The sequence below is a fragment of the Puma concolor genome, chromosome D3, assembly GCF_028749965.1.
Source record: "Puma concolor isolate L17-30 chromosome D3, mPumCon1.1.hap2, whole genome shotgun sequence".
In the NCBI taxonomy this organism is placed as follows: Eukaryota; Metazoa; Chordata; class Mammalia; order Carnivora; family Felidae; genus Puma; species Puma concolor.
In genome coordinates this window covers 7,390,807-7,408,575 of record NC_141678.1, presented here as the reverse complement: position 1 = coordinate 7,408,575, position 17,769 = coordinate 7,390,807, and the positions used below count along the sequence as shown (strand labels likewise).

The 17,769-nt window shown below is 40.6% G+C and overlaps 1 protein-coding gene across 17 annotated transcripts in view; it reads right to left on the bottom strand.

Annotated features, from left to right (window-relative positions):
• Window positions 1-1,700: 1,700 nt before the first annotated feature.
• The window catches only part of CLIP1 (CAP-Gly domain containing linker protein 1), a 126,749-nt gene continuing 110,680 nt past the window's right edge, over window positions 1,701-17,769 (bottom strand). For 15 of the 17 annotated variants that reach the window (XM_086681577.1, XM_086681576.1, XM_086681586.1 and 12 more), the window contains 6 exons: window positions 13,941-13,993; window positions 7,750-7,867; window positions 7,515-7,665; window positions 6,891-6,940; window positions 3,731-3,855; window positions 1,701-3,414 (listed from right to left, as the gene is read on the bottom strand). In XM_086681577.1, coding sequence (XP_086537703.1) covers window positions 3,189-3,414; window positions 3,731-3,855; window positions 6,891-6,940; window positions 7,515-7,665; window positions 7,750-7,867; window positions 13,941-13,993 — 723 coding nt within the window. In that variant the 3' untranslated portion in view covers window positions 1,701-3,188. The other 2 variants (XM_086681587.1, XR_015242194.1) reach the window with 2 other exon arrangements.

Genomic DNA, 17,769 nt, shown 5'->3' with positions numbered 1-17,769 from the left:
ATTTTACCCAAGAAAAGACAACGGCTGCGCCAAACTTGTCTGTTTAGCTCTTGCCAGTAGATTCACTGCATTGTATTTCACACAGATAATATCCCATGTGGAATCCAGTTCCCACTCCGTTAGTAAAATTCGTATGTTACCTTTTGAGTTGTGAGAATCAAGAGGGTGGAATTTACGTCGTGTTTCATTTTAAAAACTTAGCAGGGTGCCTGGAATTTAATTGCTTAATAACTATTGTTTTAGAATGATTCATTCGTTTTAATACTTCGAGGGTGGAAATTGTCTGGGATGTGAAGGAGGCTTGAAAACATTTGCTCTTCGAGTGGATGGCTCTATTCAATCCTTTACATACACTTTGTTATGAAGAAAGGACTCACCCGTGAGTCTGAGTAAACAAAGAGCAGAATTTGGGGATGATGCTGAAAAGCAACCAATCAATCATACATACACACTGGCACTCTCAATTCCATGATTTCATCAAAACCCTTTAAATTTTAAAATAACGTGTTTCTACTCAATGCTGTTTCATGCCCTAATTCTCAACCCGGTTTTCACAGTGATTCTCAATCTATATCACAAATTCTTACAACAGGTACAGACTTTTTTGCCCAACTGAAAAGGTGTATTATTTTAGCACCGTGAAAATAAATGTTCTCAGCAGGCCTTGTCACAAACTCTTATATTAGGGCAAAACTTACGGTGAAGAGGTGAGATGCCCAAGGCTAGTGAAATCCCAAGCATGCATGCATGTAAATGAGCAAGAGCAGGATGATAAACTATCCTTCTCCCAAAGGATCACAATGCTAGGTAATGATCAACATGGGTGTTTAACTTGTATAGGGATCCGATGTTTGGAAACGTTGCTATACTGCGGTAGTTGCCCTATAAATATTGCAGACCTTAGTGTTTTCTTCTGTAGTTTTTATTGATATCATTGACATATAACATCGTATTAGTTTCACGTGTATACAACAGGATTTGACTGTAAGTATATACTGCGAAACGATTACCACAATAAGTTAAAACAGTTTGAGTCTTTTAATTCCCTATGGTTAGTAGTGAAGTCAAGGACTAGTGTCAAGGTATCATTTAAGGAGGTAAAAGTATTGTTCTTGTTCAACTAATAACTCTGCTTTGGAAATATCGACCTGTTGGGGAGTCTGTGCTCATAAAACAAATGTTTGGTTCAGTAATCATTTTGCTAAATATCACAGCAATTTTCAGGGTTTCTTTCCAAAACATCACAGATTATTAGGTAGTTGGTGCTACGTGGTGCCGTTTATATTTTTGTCAGGTAATACAGTGTGATATAGCAATGGATAACAACCTTATTTTTTTTCAACGTTTATTTATTTTTGGGACAGAGAGAGACAGAGCATGAACGGGGAAGGGGCAGAGAGAGAGGGAGACACAGAATCGGAAACAGGCTCCAGGCTCTGAGCCATCAGCCCAGAGCCTGACGCGGGGCTCGAACTCACGGACCGCGAGATCGTGACCTGGCTGAAGTCGGACGCTTAACCGACTGCACCGCCCAGGTGCCCCCGTTAGGCATTTATTTTAAGTGGGTCATAGGATGCTTTGAGATGAGGATATAACAATTTCTTAAAAGCTGTTTATCAACAAGACTGCAGTAGAAATTACTATTTGGATCTATAGTGCTCACTCATTTAAAGAAAAAAAAAAACATTATGACAAATAAACCTGGGAAGAATATGTTTACTACCACTGGCAAAAAAGAATAACCATTTATTAAAGTAGATACAGAACACTCGTTTGCTCAAATTTTAATACTGCTTTACATTTTGTTTGTGAAACACTTCCTATTATAATGTTTATAACCAAAAATTTTAACTAATTACAGATTTTTCACTTGTCAGACACACATTTGATAATCTTGAGGGAAAAAATACATCAAAGGCATATATACAATTATAGAAGTTCTTACTATACATGTAGCACGGAAGATACATTACTTTTTACATATTGTAGAAGACATTCAAGTGAGATAAATAGATTCAAACTGGTTGATAAACTTCTGATGGTTGAGGTCCTTCATTTTATTTTTTTGTGATAAGAAAATCCAAAATTATCAATGTTGAATTTCTCATCGTACATTCATCTAAAAACAGTTTTAAAAAAAACTTGTAAAGGTTGTAGATTGGTTAATTTAGGTGTTTTAATAGTGGCTTATTATCTAATTAACTGACTGCTGGGGATATCTGCTGAAGAAAGAAAAAGATTTAGAGAAAATTCTCCCAGGTATTTATATCTGATAAAGAAACAAAATGAAAATGGAAAAAAAAACTAGTTGCAAAGCCACGTGATATCACTTCGGGCCTAGTCCATTATGTCCTGATGTGTTTTCTTTTTCATAAAGGTAAAAATCTGAAAAGAAAGACATTGTATTTTGTCCCAAAATATAGATTTTTAAAAAATATATACATATAATATATAGAAGCTGAAATTATGCAAAAACCAATAAACAAAACACCACAGTAGAGTAAGTAGGTGCAGCATATAGATTATAAAATGTCCCCACAGCAGTTTGGGGGCTTCCCCCTCCTGTTACCTGTTTCATGATTTTATAATCACATCTAAGTATTATCAAGCCTGAAATAAAGGCACTACTGACATCAGGTAGTGCAAAGAGCTCAGATACTTCTTTAAGAATAAAATACTTTAAATGAGTAGATGAAAATGCAAAATGGCACATTTTTCCAACTCATTCCAGTGTCAAAGCTTAACCAAAACATCTAAATATACAAATGCAGCCTGGAAAAATTTTAGTGCAAATATGAAAAGTAACAGCATAATTTAAAGTTACTTAAATAAGGTATTGTAAGGGTAGGAATTGTTCTATGAGGCTTCCCTAGGGACAGTGAATGTAATGGCATCTGGTGCAACGTCTTGTTAGAACTTTTAAAAATCAAGAAGACAAAATTAGAGGTGAAATCTCACCTACGAAGTATTTATTAACTTCTGGGGGGGGGGTACTAAAAGGGTGATGTACTGAAGATCAAAATACTCTCTTCGATTTGTTGACGGGGGTCAAAAATAACGTGAGTTCCGCTGAAGGCCGCCGCGCAATGCTGGTGTCCAGCTGCCTCCGCGCGGGTGCGGGTGGAGCCGGTGCCGGGAGGAGCCGGTGCGGGGGAGGCGCCGGGCGCGGGGGAGGGGCCGGGGCTTCATCAGAAAGTCTCGTCGTCGTTGCAGTTGGTGGCCCAGTGCCCAAACACCTCGCAGATTTCACAGTACGGGCGTTCCTCGCTCCGACTGCCGTGGTGTGTGGAATGGGGGGGGTCCTCTGACACCTGCGCCTGTGTGGGACAATCCTCTGTGTCGTGGAGGTCAAAGCAGTCACATATGTCACAGAAGAGGCGAGGTTTCTTCTTGGACTGTTTCTCCTGGTCATCGCTACAAATGTTAACGTGCATAATCAGAAACTCCTCTCTTTAAGAAGAAACTCAGGAGACAGTATCACTCACAACAAAAAATAAGAACGAATTATGGCCACGTCTGGGAGCCTGGAATGTTAAGTTCTACAGTCCACATTTAGAATTTTCACATCGAACCATTCGCAGTGTATCATTCTCTTGCCAGATTTGTGTAACTCCATTTGTGGACAAGTAACCACAAGGCAATGATTTCTCCAATCCCCTGGAACCTACTTTTAAAAACCTTTATTTAGATGGAGCTAAGGTTCTGGTTAGTATTGCTTAATATAAAATACCTGTCATAATTGTTTAGGTCATCGCCGTTCCCATTCAGGGCTGCCTCTGACATCATCTCCACCTTCATCTTGAGGTCTTGATTCTTCCTCTGAAGGTCCACTATTACTGAATTTAGGAAATCAATCTGATTTGTCCCGGGGGGGGGGGGGGGGAGAGAAACAGATGTGTCAAATGTCTAAAGTGTGTATGCTGGAGGATGGATGTGGTATGAAAGTATACTCTCACGCTATGGCTACAGGGTGTGCTGGACTCACAGGAGGGGGAGATAGTGGCCATTCCTGAACCCACGTTTAAATGCTTTATATATACACATGGACATCAGCAAGACCCTACAAAAAGCGGAACCAATTAGTTGTCCCATTGAACTGTAGAACAGATGCAGAACTTTGATGTTCTGTAGATTGGAAAAAGTTCACGGAAATTCTCCTCAGACCACCGTTTAACATTTACTCATTGGTCATGGTGGCACAGTAAACAAACGTCATCTTCAGAGCAAAACGAAGGTGTTTTCAAGAGAGGGCTCTGGCTCCCTTCAGCTGAGGAGACACTCTGGCACACAGTGACAGGGCAGAGCCCCGGTAGCACACGTGTGGCCAGCACCTGTACCAAGATTCACTGAGCAGTGGGGTAACAAGGTGACCATCAGGAGGAGACACTCTTGTCCTAACATCTCCTTTCAAATCAAGGGCGCTCTAAAAACAAAATGTTTTTTCCCCTCTTCTACTTATAATAAAAAGGTCCAATCACTCTAAATACCTAAGTCCTAGTTTACAATATTAAAAATTATGTATTTCATGTTTTAAAGACATATTTGGCTTTGGGGCGCCTGGGTGGCTCAGTCGGTTAAGCGTCTGACTTCAGCTCAGGTCATGATCTCACGGTTTGTGAGTTCAAGCCCCGCGTCAGGCTCTGTGCCGACAGCTTGGAGCCTGGAGCCTGTTCCGGATTCTGTCTCCCTTTCTCTCTGCCCCGCCCCTGCTCACACTCTGTCTTTGTCTCTCTCAAAAATAAAAAAACATTAAAAAAAAAAAAGAAAGAAATATTTGGCCTTATTCCCCTGCTGGGGCAAGTTACGAAACAAAGCTAGCAATCACTGGCTTTGTGATTCTCTGCAGAATACCCCTTCCAATACTGACGGGAGGCTTACATTTTCTAAGACTTTACCCTGTTAGGAGCTACAATTCAGGAAGAAGAAAAAGCCACAAAATGGATGTAGGTATAGTGGGGAACCACACACACACACACACACACACACACGCTCACAAATTAGGAAACATAAAACAAACCATTTGCTGATTGGAAGAAAAGTGTTGGCAGCGGCAGATGAAACAAATGGAAGCAGAAAGGAGAGGGGAAAAGAAAACAGTTAATGGAGTCTATGCTTCTTGGACACACAGACTAAGCAGACAACACTATCCAGGGGGAGTCAGTGCATCTGTTGAATCCTTTCATATCTTTCAAAAGAGATAGATAGCAGATAACTAAAGCAAATCACAAACTCACTGAACTTTGCTTTTATTTAAAGATGATGGGGGCACCTGGGTGGTTCAGTCGGTTAAGTGTCCGACTTCGGCTCAGGTCATAACCTCATGGTTCTTGAGTTCGAGCCCCGTGTCGGGCTCTTTACTAACAGCTCAGAGCCTGGAGCTTGCTTCAGATTCTGTGTGTGTGTGTCTCTTTCTCTCTGCCCCTTCCCTACTCACGCTCTCTCTCTCAAAAAAAAAAAAAAAGAATGGTAAAATAAATATGAACATGCTGGCTTTTGTACTTTTGAATTTTGAACAGGATAAATATATCCAACATATAGTGCTAAAATTGAAGGTGGAAGTTAGTTGCTATGTGCAATTATATTTCCAAATACAAAACAGTTTGCCTCCTTATAATCCCTTTTTAAGGCTAAGTCTGTTTTGGTAATTCTGGCTTTAGGGAAACAGCTTTCAAGATCTCTTTTTGGGGCACCTGGGTGGCTCAGTTGGTTAGGCACCTGACTTTGGCTCAGGTCATGATCTTGCAATTCTTGAGTTTGAGCCCCACATCGGGCTCTGTGCTGACAGCTCAGAGCCGGAAGCTTGCTTCTGATTCTGTCTCCCTCTCTCTGCCCCCTGCTCACGCTCTGTGTTCCTCTCTCTCAAAAATTAACAAACATTAAAAAAATTAACAAAAAAGAACTCTGTCTTTTTAAGGTCAAGAGGAGCAAGGAATCTTTTGACCGAGTAATTCTACTTTTACGAATCTATCCTAGAAAAATACTAGTATATCTGCAAAATGACAGATATTCAAGATAATTCATTATAGCATTGTTCATAATACACCTAAAAAGATTTAAAAAAATCCCAAATGTCCTGTCAGCTGACAAGGAACTGATTATAGTACATCCACATAATGCATACTATACAGCAATAAAAAAAGACCAGATTATGTAATATGCCACCATTTGTGTTAAAAAAAAAAAAAAAAAAAAAGGATAGGACATGTTCTTAAATCTCTGAAAAGATTTGTTGAAGATACTAATAAGAGTGATTCCCTGTTTGGAGGTCTGGGAACTGAGAAGAGAGATGGTGTTTGGAGTGAGACTTTCTACCGTATATACTTTTACTATTATTTATTGTTTACACCATATGAATGTATTATGTATGCAAAAGGCTACGTGGTTTTTAACAACAGTGCGTAGGGACCCCTGGGTGGCTCAGTTAAGCATCTGACTTTGGCTCAGGTCATGACCTCATGGTTTCATGAATTCAAGCCCCGCATCAGAATCCATGCTGACAGTGTGGAGCCTGCTTTGGCTCCTCTGTCTTCCTCTCTCTCTCTCTGAGCTTCCACCACTCGTGCTCTCTCTCAAAAATAAACAAACTTAAAAAAAATTAAAAAACAAAACCAAACAAAACAGTGAGTAAGGGGCACCTGGATGGCTCAGTCGGTTGAGTGATTTCGGCTCGGGTCATGGTCTCATAGTTCATGAGTTTGAGCCGCGCCCCCCCCCCCCCCCCCCCCACCGTGTTGGGCTCTGGACAGACAGTGCGAAGCCTGCTTGGGATTCTCTCTCTCCCCCTCTCTCTCTGCTCCTCCCCAACTTGTGCTTTCTCTCTCAAAATGAACTTTAAAAAATAAAAACTAAAAAAAATGTCAAGCAAGCCACGCAAAGGAAAGGAATATTACCTGACTCTCCTGGGCTCTTTCATCCTCTTCTGCCTGAGTATCAGTATTACCTTATATCAAAGAAAGGGGGGGGAGGGGGGATTTTACAAAAATTGCAATCTTGTTTTCCTGAGTTACTATAACAAACGGGCCAGTGATAGACACGTATCTTCAAGTGAAATTCCTAAATGTGCCTCTCTGAGAACAGTTCATGGGTTCCTGTCCCACATCCGGAGCCCTAAGGGATCTAGCCAGATGCTGGCCCTACCCCCGCGGTGTTCTCCGCCGTGCTGGCCCACGGCTGGTGAGGGCGCCCATCACACCCACCCGGAAGTTAAAGTAGCAAGCAAGTAGCACGTGCTCACGAAGGGGCCACCTCTGTTCCCCTTTACCGCAGCGCATTTCAGAGCCCACGGCTGCGACCGCGAGGGCAGCCGTCACTCACGTCCTCTATTGCTGCCGACATTTCAGAGGTGGGGATGGCAGGCACGTCCCTGAGCGGAGGACCTGTGTCATGACCCTGATCTGCGTCAATGGGAGGAGAGCCAAAGGCAGACGGGCCGAGGCAGGGGGCGGCGCAACAGCTGCCATCCCAGGGCACCTCACCAGGAATGGCTCGGCTGCAGGAGGCGGCCGGCACTTTACCTGAGGAGCTGCCGAGCTGCCTCCTGTTTTCTTTGAGTTGAAGCTCCAGGTTCTTTACCTGGAGTTCAAGCTTCGCCTTGTCGGACTCCAGAGACTGGACGACTGAGTGCAAGGACTTGGCGGAGGCGCTCTCTCCCCTGAGCACCGTGACCTGAAACACAGCAGGTGAGCTGAGGCTCGCGCGGGAACAGAAAGAGGCGGCAGGAACAGAAGGAGGCCGCAGGCGGTACTCTACCTCATTTCTCAGTTTTTCCAGCTCTGCATCCTTTTCGGTGAGTAAGGCACTAGTAATGCTGATGGATTTCTGCAAGGAAGCTTTTTCTTCATCGGTTTCTTTTATTAACTTGGATTCTCTAAAAGACCAAAGAGTTAAAAATTCCACAAATCAACCGAGAGAGCGGTCAGCGTCCAACTGCCCTATGACAAACACGCAATTAACTTGAGTTAACGTAAAGAAAAAAGTATCATGGGGAAGTTTAAAAGGGGGTTAAGGCTATTATGCTTGCAAAATTTTACTTGAAATTTTACTCACTGTGAGGGAGAACAAGTTTACCTATGCATAGACATGCCAGAATCTGCATATCATTGTATCCATTTGAATTTAAAGAAACATGTTAATAACTTTGGAAGAGGTAGAATTAAAAAAAAAAAAACAAAAAAACAGAACAAGACTGTTGTACCCCCAAAGAATTCTTTTAAAAATCTAACCCCCACCCCAGCTGAATTCTGTTACTTTTTGAATAAATTATTACCAAGCAATAACAACAATTAAAATACACACATGCAAAGCGATTATACACGGATGTCATGCAGAGCAGTTTTATGCTGGAGGTATCAATTGGTTCTCACTAATTTGTTACTTTTAGCAACTTCCAAGAATGTATTTTTGAGATCTCATGGGCCAAAACAGTAGCAAAGATTATTACTGCTATTCATACTGAAGGATTATTACTTTTCATCCACAGAATCTGAAAAGGACATTAAGTTGCTCATAGAAATGACAGGTAATTACATAAAGGCTGGAACAGAAATATTAAAATGGATTTCCGGGTGTAGAATGAAAGCACAGGGGGAGTCTGGAGGGAGACGGGCAGAGCACTTGGTTCAAGTTCTCAGCCTGACTCCGAGTTTGTCTGTCAGCAGAGGGAGGGGGACCAGGTCTTAAGGAGACAGAAACATTTATCCTGGAGTCAACGGGTGGGAAAAAGAAGGGGAAGATGAAGGAAAGACAGGGAAGGAGGGCAAGACACAATAGATATAACCCAGAAGGGCAGGCTACTCTGTGTTTACGTGTATCTAAATTTTTGTTGCAAAAATTATATGCATTCAGAAAGTGCCACGAAAGACCAGCAAAGACTGAGGAACTGTCACAGACTGCAGGAAGCTGAGGAGGCATGACCACTGAATGCAGTGTGGTTTCCTAGACTGAATCCCAGAAGAGGAACAAGACATTCGTGGAAAAACTGGGGAAATCTGAACAGAGTCTGGAGTCTAGCTAAGCATACTGAACTAACATTACTTTCTCAGTCTGGACCAATGTCCAGGGAGTGTGCAATGTGTGTGTGTCAGGGGATGTGGGGTGATGGGTATGTGAGAACTCTCTGTACTGCCTCTGCAACTCTTCTGTAAATCTAAAATTTTTAAATAAAAACAGTTTTAAAAAATTACATGCAGTGTGAAACAAGAGGGGAAAAAAAAGTCCTTGTTTCACAAAATTTTTAGAAAAAACATGACTGGAAGAAATTCCCAGCTAGTCCTCAGACCCTCCAACCTACAACACTGCATTAATGTAGATGATCACCTGTGAGTCCAAAACTTCAAGAACAAGAAGTCAAATCCCTCCCGGTTCTAGAAGGAGGGACGGGGTAAACACGAGCATGTCACATGGTTCAGTCTGTTTGAGAACTGACTGGAAAAGTCGGAAACTGAGGCCCAGGTTAGAAATGGCAGAACGTATGTCTGGTTAGTGAGACCCAAGATATCCGGCACACGAATTACAGAATTCTCATGATTTATGGTAAATTGAAATTCTACACAAAGATGAAAATATAAGTGTTGCATTTATCTCATTGTGTGGCTTACACTTATAGTCCAGAATAAGTAGTAAGAAAAGAATCTGAGACTTACAGAAATTTCTTGAATTCAACACCCAAGCATGATATGAACACTGGAGAGGGGGTGGGTATTGGTGCTGTTAAATTACTAAGTGAGGAATACCTCGCTAGGAAATAGGGTCTTGCTTAGGTTAAAACAAAGCAAAGATTTCAATGGGAGGAATATATAGGTATTCTTCCACCTGGAAAGTAAATATCTGATGTTATCCACAGTTATCCACAAAATCCTGGGCTCCTGAAGTTTTAATTAAACTTATTTGGTAGTTTCTTCCATTGTAGAAACTATTTCAAGAGCTTCACGTGGTGAGAAATCCAACTCCAATTTGAAAAATGTAGTTTTACTGTTTTTACTGAAAAACACCAGGATATGGGGGTTGGTGAACAGATTTAAGTTCTTCTATAATCAGAACTCTAGGCAACCAGAATCTCACAGAGTCTTTGTGGCAGGGAGGGACAAAGACACCAGCAGATGATAGAAGGTAAAAGGTACGGGAATCTTTGCTTCTCACGTACACACGATCCCTAAGTGAGGCCACCTTCGAAGAAGATGGCAGGCTGAACGTGTCTTGGACAAGTTGTCAAGAGACACATGGTTAGGAGAGGGATCTGCCTTGTGATTTATACATCAAATGACAGGACAAATAGCCTTTGGCAGCTTGTCTTCATGGCCGGTCTTCACTGCTGGCTTCTCGGGCTATTTCCAAGCCCTAATCCCACTGTGCAAACCAAGAGGGACGAAATTAAACCATATATGCCAACGTTACTGACATGTGAGTCACAAACCACACTGACAGGAGCGCCTGTGCTACACTCTGAAGCCATGCTGGCTAGAAGGACTTGGTGCTGCTGAAGGTATCGAGAAGGGAAGATCAACACGGTGTGAAAGAACGGCTCTAAGGGCCAGATACCTTTCCCTTCCAGGGAACATATTACCCAGATTCTTTCCTTACTACTTATTTAAGAAATAAATTCTAGTAATGAAGCAAATACCTTAAAGTGTAACTGGGCAAGCTTAAAAAATGCAAGATAGCAAGGACCAAACATTAGAAACATGAAAAGAAATGCAGGTAATGTAAGGAGAACTAAATTTTCACTGAAGCTCTTTGCTGTATATAGATCTAAAACCGGTGTGTGTGTGTGTGTGTGTGTGTGTGTGTGTGTGTGTGTGTGTGCTGCTAGGAATATCTTACAAAACAAAAGCAAGACACAGAGGGACAAAGGCAGCCAAAAAATATATACAACAAGTTGTTCTACTAAAAATATATGAAATTTATTTATTATAACGTGGATAGACTTTCTTTAGTCTTACCATTAAAGACACACAGACAGAGCAAAGGAAGCAGGAGTAGGGAAGGGAAAAGAGAGGGGGAAATGAGCATTGATAAGTAGCGCAAGCTCGAGACAGTCAGACAGTCAGCAACCCACACTGAGCTTAACGAGCTGGAGTAGCACGGGACCGCTTCAGACCCGGTCTCTCAGACGGGGTCGCCAACCAGTTTCCATTCCTGACATTTATCCCGCATTTACTCTAACAGAATTAATTCTGACTCCAAGAAGTCCACATCTAACATTTGAGCTCCAGAGTCCCTGCTTTGACATCAAAAAGCCTAGAGAAGGGAGGGAGCCCAAACATGTTCCCAAATCTGCTGTCGGCTTTAGTGGACAGGGGAGCACACTTGTCCACTTCGGTCAGTTAGAGCAATTCGAGGTTGGCTCTGCTGGGTCAGGTATCTTGGAGCCTGGTTTGAAAGAGGTCCACCCGACTTGGAAACCAGCTTCCAAAATAACGATTGTATTTTTAAGTGAAGAGAAAAGCCTGAACTACAGATTGCTTGCAATTTAATGTTCAGGTACCAAAAAACCATAGCAAATACAGGAAGACCCTACTACTGAACGAGAAGCAGTCTGTGCCTCAGGGTCAGAAGTTAAATTCTGCACTTCAATACAATGACCATTTCAATGCCACACTTACAGACTATCTTGACTATGTATGTTCAATGATCACTTCTGAATTAATCCCTTGACTAAGATCTCAGTTCTTGCGTCAACAACTACATTGCAAATATCTTCATGATTTAAGTACTTTCCAGACTTAAATTAAGAGCGTTATCAAATTCTTTTCAGTACTCCATGCTAAATTTACTTAACTATTACACACACAGATCTACATAGGAATCCATTATCACACTGGCTTTTAGAGGACACTTAAGGTATCAAGAAGGGAAGATAAACACGGTGTGAAAGAACGGCTCTAAGGGCCTTTCCCTTCCAGGGAACATATTACCCAGATTCTTTCCTTACTACTTACCTAAGAAATAAATTCTAGCAATGAAGCAAAGACCTTACAGTGTTACTGGGCAAGCTTTAAAAACGCAACATAACAAGAACCCTACTACTTAATGAGAAGTAGAGGACACTTAAGGGCCCAAATTATTAGCTAAAATAGATCTGCATTCAGATTTCAGAAATAGACACAATTTTCCATGAGGATTAATTTGACCAAAAAACAGCGCTAAATAGGGTAAGTTAGGTTTTCAAAATTTTCACTTTCAGAAACAATTACCATGTTTATCAGCATTTATTGATATAAAGAGTGATTTTCAGGAGACATTCTCCTAAACTTATCCAGGAATTAAAATGGGAGCAAAGATGGTGAATTAAGAAGTGGCCTTAACAAGCCCCCAAACTTGTTCTACCTTTTTAAGCCAAGAAAAAAGTCACAGGCCTGCTCACATTTTGAAAGGCATGTAATTTAAAGTCACATGGAAAAGACTAACGAAGCATAGCAGCTTTATTCTTTAAAGGAAAAAAAAAAAAGATTTAAAATTAACAATAAATAAATGTACAGTGAGAAAAGAGCCAGCATAAACATCTGACACCCTCTGTCTTACGCTTGCATCTGGGTTCTTGGCTAAGTTGCCTAACATTCTGGGCTCTACTTTCGCCCTTTATAAATGCAGGCCCCACCATATATTTTGCGGGGTTGTCCTGAGATTAAGTTTGTGAATTGTGAACACAAAGGGATAATGTCAGTACTTGCTTCCTTACACCAGCCCATTTTTCCCATGCTCTCCTGGCAGAATGTGACAGGAACGAGCCCTATCAATTTTTTTTCACATATATCCTTGATAACTGCATAAGGAGGTTCTCTTTAAAGAAATGGAGCCTTATTTATGTAAAATGGAAATATCCTGAGGCCCACCCTCGCAGAGCTGGCTGCCTACACAAGGACGGGGTGGGGGCAGTGATGCATTCTGTGTGCATTCCGGTAGGAAACTTTAAGTAAGAATGAATCTAAGTATTTCTTAATTAAACAAGAAAGGAGGAAAGGCACTCCTGGACTTGAAGCCTAATGTCCTTTGGAATGCTTCTTGTGGATCCCAATATCTCTGTGGGCTAAAGAAAGCCCTCAATTCCTAAGCCACCGCCATGCTGGCAGGAGCAGACTGCCAGAGTAAAACACGTGTGTCAGTGGTCAGGGAAAGAAACTTCCTCTTCCCGACCAGAAAGAATAATAAAATACTTTGCAGGAGCGTGGATGAATTCTTGATTAAGCTCTTCTTAAAGAATTATGTTTAGTTCTGTTTTCAATAAGAGAAAAGTACGTCACTGTCGTGACGCACATCTACTCAGCAAACCACCATCAGGGCTGTGGTTCTCGGCAACAGTACCCACCCATCTGCCCGGCACGCAGCGTAAAGCACAGAATTTCTCTAGACACAAACTGCACATTTTACAAGAGCAGACAGAGACTGTCAAGATACGTAAGCATCAGGCTTCTAAACAGTTATTTCTGTGGCCCCATTTATCCTTACTCCAAAGTGCTGGAAGGTTTCCATTTAAATATCATTTGATTATCATCAAAGAGTAACAGAGAAGAAAGCTCTTTCTTAGAAAACAGAAACATTCAAATTGATGCTAACACATTATTATTGAAAAGTTCAAATTTTTATATAATGCAATCAGTATTTATATGCAGATCAATTACTCTACATAAGATTACAGCATTTTCAGTTACTGAAAAGAAGAGGTAACAGCTGTATAATGAGACAATCTGATTTTAGAACATTTCTAAATAAATTCAACAGACCATGGCTTAAAAATTAACCTGTCCTTTGTCTTTGTAATTAAGACTGTAACTTTTGCAAATAAATTTTCATCATTTACCGGTTATAAGCACCAAACCATCACAATCCAATCTTCTGAACAATAAGGAGGTGACGTGTTTTCTACAGTCCCCATACATGTCATGTTCTGACATTTTCCTCATTAAACACACACACACAACAATAAACACAAAAAGAAAGCCTACCTCTTTTTCATTTCTAACAACTGATTATTGAGCACAGATCTCTCTTCTTCTAGCTGGAAAAAAACACACACAAAAAAGTTCAGTTCGTCACAAAAGTCCACAGAGAGGCCTATTTCTCATTCCACATGTCACATTCCCAGGCTCCAGGGCAGCTAAAGCAATTGGCCTTCCTCACTGGCAACGAAAAAAGAACAAATGGTTACTACATCATGTACAGTCGTTAATTTACAAGTCATTTAGGACCTGAATGACTCCCCTTCTTTGGTACATGCCCTATCTTCAACATTCAATAAATGTTTCGCTCATTTGTTAAATGAACGAGTGAAAGCTTCGCTGTTAACGTGCTGGCTCCTTCACTGAAATCACACAGATCAAGTGTCACTAACTCCTGGATGGCTGGGAACAGGCTGTTTATGCCGTATGGGCCTCATTTCACGTCTACCACATTCCAGGCATTAGTTTTTCACCCATAAAGTAAGGAAGTTAGAAGAGATGTTTTAAGGGGTGTTCACTTCTATAATTCTATTATTCTATGACAGATAAATGCAAAAGGTTCAGTTAGTTAATCCTGTGAGAGATGACTCACCCCTCCCCCCCAATCTGTACCATGCAGAGTTTATTATGTGACTTATCAATTTCAGCTCACACTTGTGAAAGCTGTGTTCCACACAGGTGAACACATTCCTGCGTGCTTTCTTTTCCAAATCAAAGGATAACACCAAAGACTATGGAACGGTTTCCAACAGCCCAGAATTTAAGCTATTAGCTCACTGCATGTAGTTTATGGTCTTATTTCTGATTATGTATTAATTATATCTATGCTTTGCTATGAGATCTTCAGAATTTTAAAGTTCTTAAATAGACATAAACGTGTGTGTTGAACCTAAAATTAAATACACTTATCACAAAATCTATTGAGGTTAACATACAGTTTTTCCACTGCAAACTCTGTTTTCCTAGTCTACTAAAGATGTATGCTTTTGTTCCACAAGTAATTCACAAAAAATATTTAGAAATTTTTAAAGAGTGCAAGGAAGGAGAATAAGGGTAGGAGACAAGCTTTAAAAACTAAAATAAGAGGGAGAACATCTGGAGAGTGGGAAGCGGAGATGAAAGGGCCTTTTTTCCTTTATGCCCATTTATACAGTTTATTTTTTATTTTATTAAAAAAATTTTTTTACGTTTATTCATTTTTGAAAGACAGAGAGAGAGCACAAGCAGGGGTGGGGCGAAGAGAGAGGGGGACACAGAATCTGAAGCAGGCTCCAGGCTCTGAGCTGTCAGCACAGAGCCTGACGTGGGGCTCGAACTCACGAACCAAGAAATCATGACCTCACCGAAGTTGGATGCTCAACTGACTGAGCCACCCAGGTGCCCCTATACAATTTATTTTTTAAACAAGCTGTTTTATAATTTAAAAATTAAAACAGAAGAAAAAAAAAATCAATGAGACTTCAGACTGAGAAATACCTACAGTGAGGATAAATGGATAAAAACAGGTAATTCACAAGAGAGAAAATACAAATGATTAATAAACATCTGAAAAATCATTCAACACTTTCAAGAACAAGTTATGGAGAGAGTCCCCCTCTTTCTTGGAGGGAGTAATTGTGCCTGAATTTCCACAGAAGTTTGGAATGCTTATGGTAGTGATTTTTTTAAAGGAAATGTTTTTTTCTTCTTCTGGTCCAGTATCCAATCTAGGATAATAAGTTCATTTAGTAGGTCAGATTTAACCTAGCTCATTCCTCATTCTTCCCTTTTGTGGCTTTGACATTTTTGAATTAAAAAAAAATTTTTTTTAAATATTTTTGAGAGAGACAGAGTGCAAACAGGGGAGGGGTAGAGAGAGAGAGAGGGAGACACAGAATCCGAAGCAGGCTCCAGGCTCTGAGCTGTCAGCACAGAGCCTGACATAGGGCTTGAACCCACAGACCGTGAGATCATGACCTGAGCCAAAGTCACACGCTTAACGGACTGAGCCACCCAGGGGCTCCTTTTGAATTTTTTTTAACGTTTATTTTTGAAAGAGAGAGAGTGTGTAAGCTGGAAAGGGGCAGAGAGAGGGATAGACACTGAATGTGAAGTAGGCTCCAGGCTCCAGAGACTGATGTAGTGCTCAAACTCACAAACCATGAGATCATGACCTGAGCAGAAGTTGGGTGCTTAACCGGCTGAGCCACCCAGGTGCCCCGGCCTTGACATTTTTGAATCGCACAAGCCAAAACCTACTTCACATGATTTCAATCCTTTTAAATTCACTGAGACTTATTTTATGGTCTCTCCTGGAGAATGTTCCATGTGTGCCTGAGAAGAATGTATATTCTGTTCCTCTCGGGTGGAGTAGTCTATAGATGACTATTAGGTTTAGCTGACTCATAGTGTTGTTCAAGCTTTTATTTCCTTGTTGATCTTCTCTCAACAAGTTGCTATTGTTCCATCTATTACCAAAATAAGGTATTGGAGTCTCTAACTTTTATTGCTGAATTGTCTTTCCTCCTTTAATTCTATCAAGTTTTGCTTTGCATATTTTGGGGCTTTATTATTAGGTGCATATATATTTATAATTGTTACATTTTGATTTTTTTTTATTATAAAAAAAGTTTTGTCTCAAAAGCCTATTTTGTCTGATATTAGTATAGCCACTCCAACTTGTTTTTGGTTACTGTTGGCATGTAATATCTTGCTCCGTCCTTTTATTTTGAACCCATTTCTGTCTTTGAATCTATGCTGTGTCTCTTATAAACATTAGTTTATATAATCTTAAATAGTTAGATCATGTTTTTACAAAATTCATCCTGACAATCTCTGCCAACCCTCTTTTAATCAGTGTTTAATCCATTTACATTTAATGTTATTACGGGTAAATTACATACTTTTTTACAATTAATAAATTTTATATTTTAGAGAGTTTTAGGTTCACAGCAAAATTGAACAGAAAGTATCAACATTTCCCATACATTCCCTGCCCCCACACACGCACAACCTCCCACATTATCAACATCCCACACCACAGTGGTACATTTGTTATAGGCACTGAACATACATTGACACATCATTAATACCCAAAGTTCATTGTTTTCATTAGGTTCACTCTTGGTGCTGTACATTCTCTGAGTTCTGATGAATATATGAAGACATGTATCCACCCTTGTAGTATGACCAAAGTAGTGCCACTGCCCCAACAATCTTTAGTATTCTCCCTATTCATAACTCCCTCCCCACTCCCTTATTCCCTAACAACCACTATCTTTTTTTTTTTTTTAATTTTTTTTTTTTCCAACGTTTATTTATTTTTGGGACAGAGAGAGACAGAGCATGAACGGGGGAGGGGCAGAGAGAGAGGGAGACACAGAATCGGAAACAGGCTCCAGGCTCTGAGCCATCAGCCCAGAGCCCGACATGGGGCTCGAACTCCCGGACCGCGAGATCGTGACCTGGCTGAAGTCGGACGCTTAACCGACCGCACCACCCAGGCGCCCCCACAACCACTATCTTTTTAATGTCTCCATAGTTTTGCTTTTGATAGAATGTCATATCTTTGGAACCATACAATATGTATGTAGCCTTTTCCAATCGGCTTCTTTCACTTAGTAATATGCATTTAACATTCCTCCATGTGGTTCCATGGCTTAACAGGCCATTTCTTTTGGGTGCTGAGTAATATTCCATCATCTGGATGACCATAGTTTTTATTTATCCACTCACCTACTGAGGGACATCTTGGTTGCTTCCAAGTTTTGATAACTGTGAATAAATCTGTAATAAACACTTATGCACAGGATATTGTGTGGATTATATCTTTAGTTCATTTGGGTAAATACCAAAG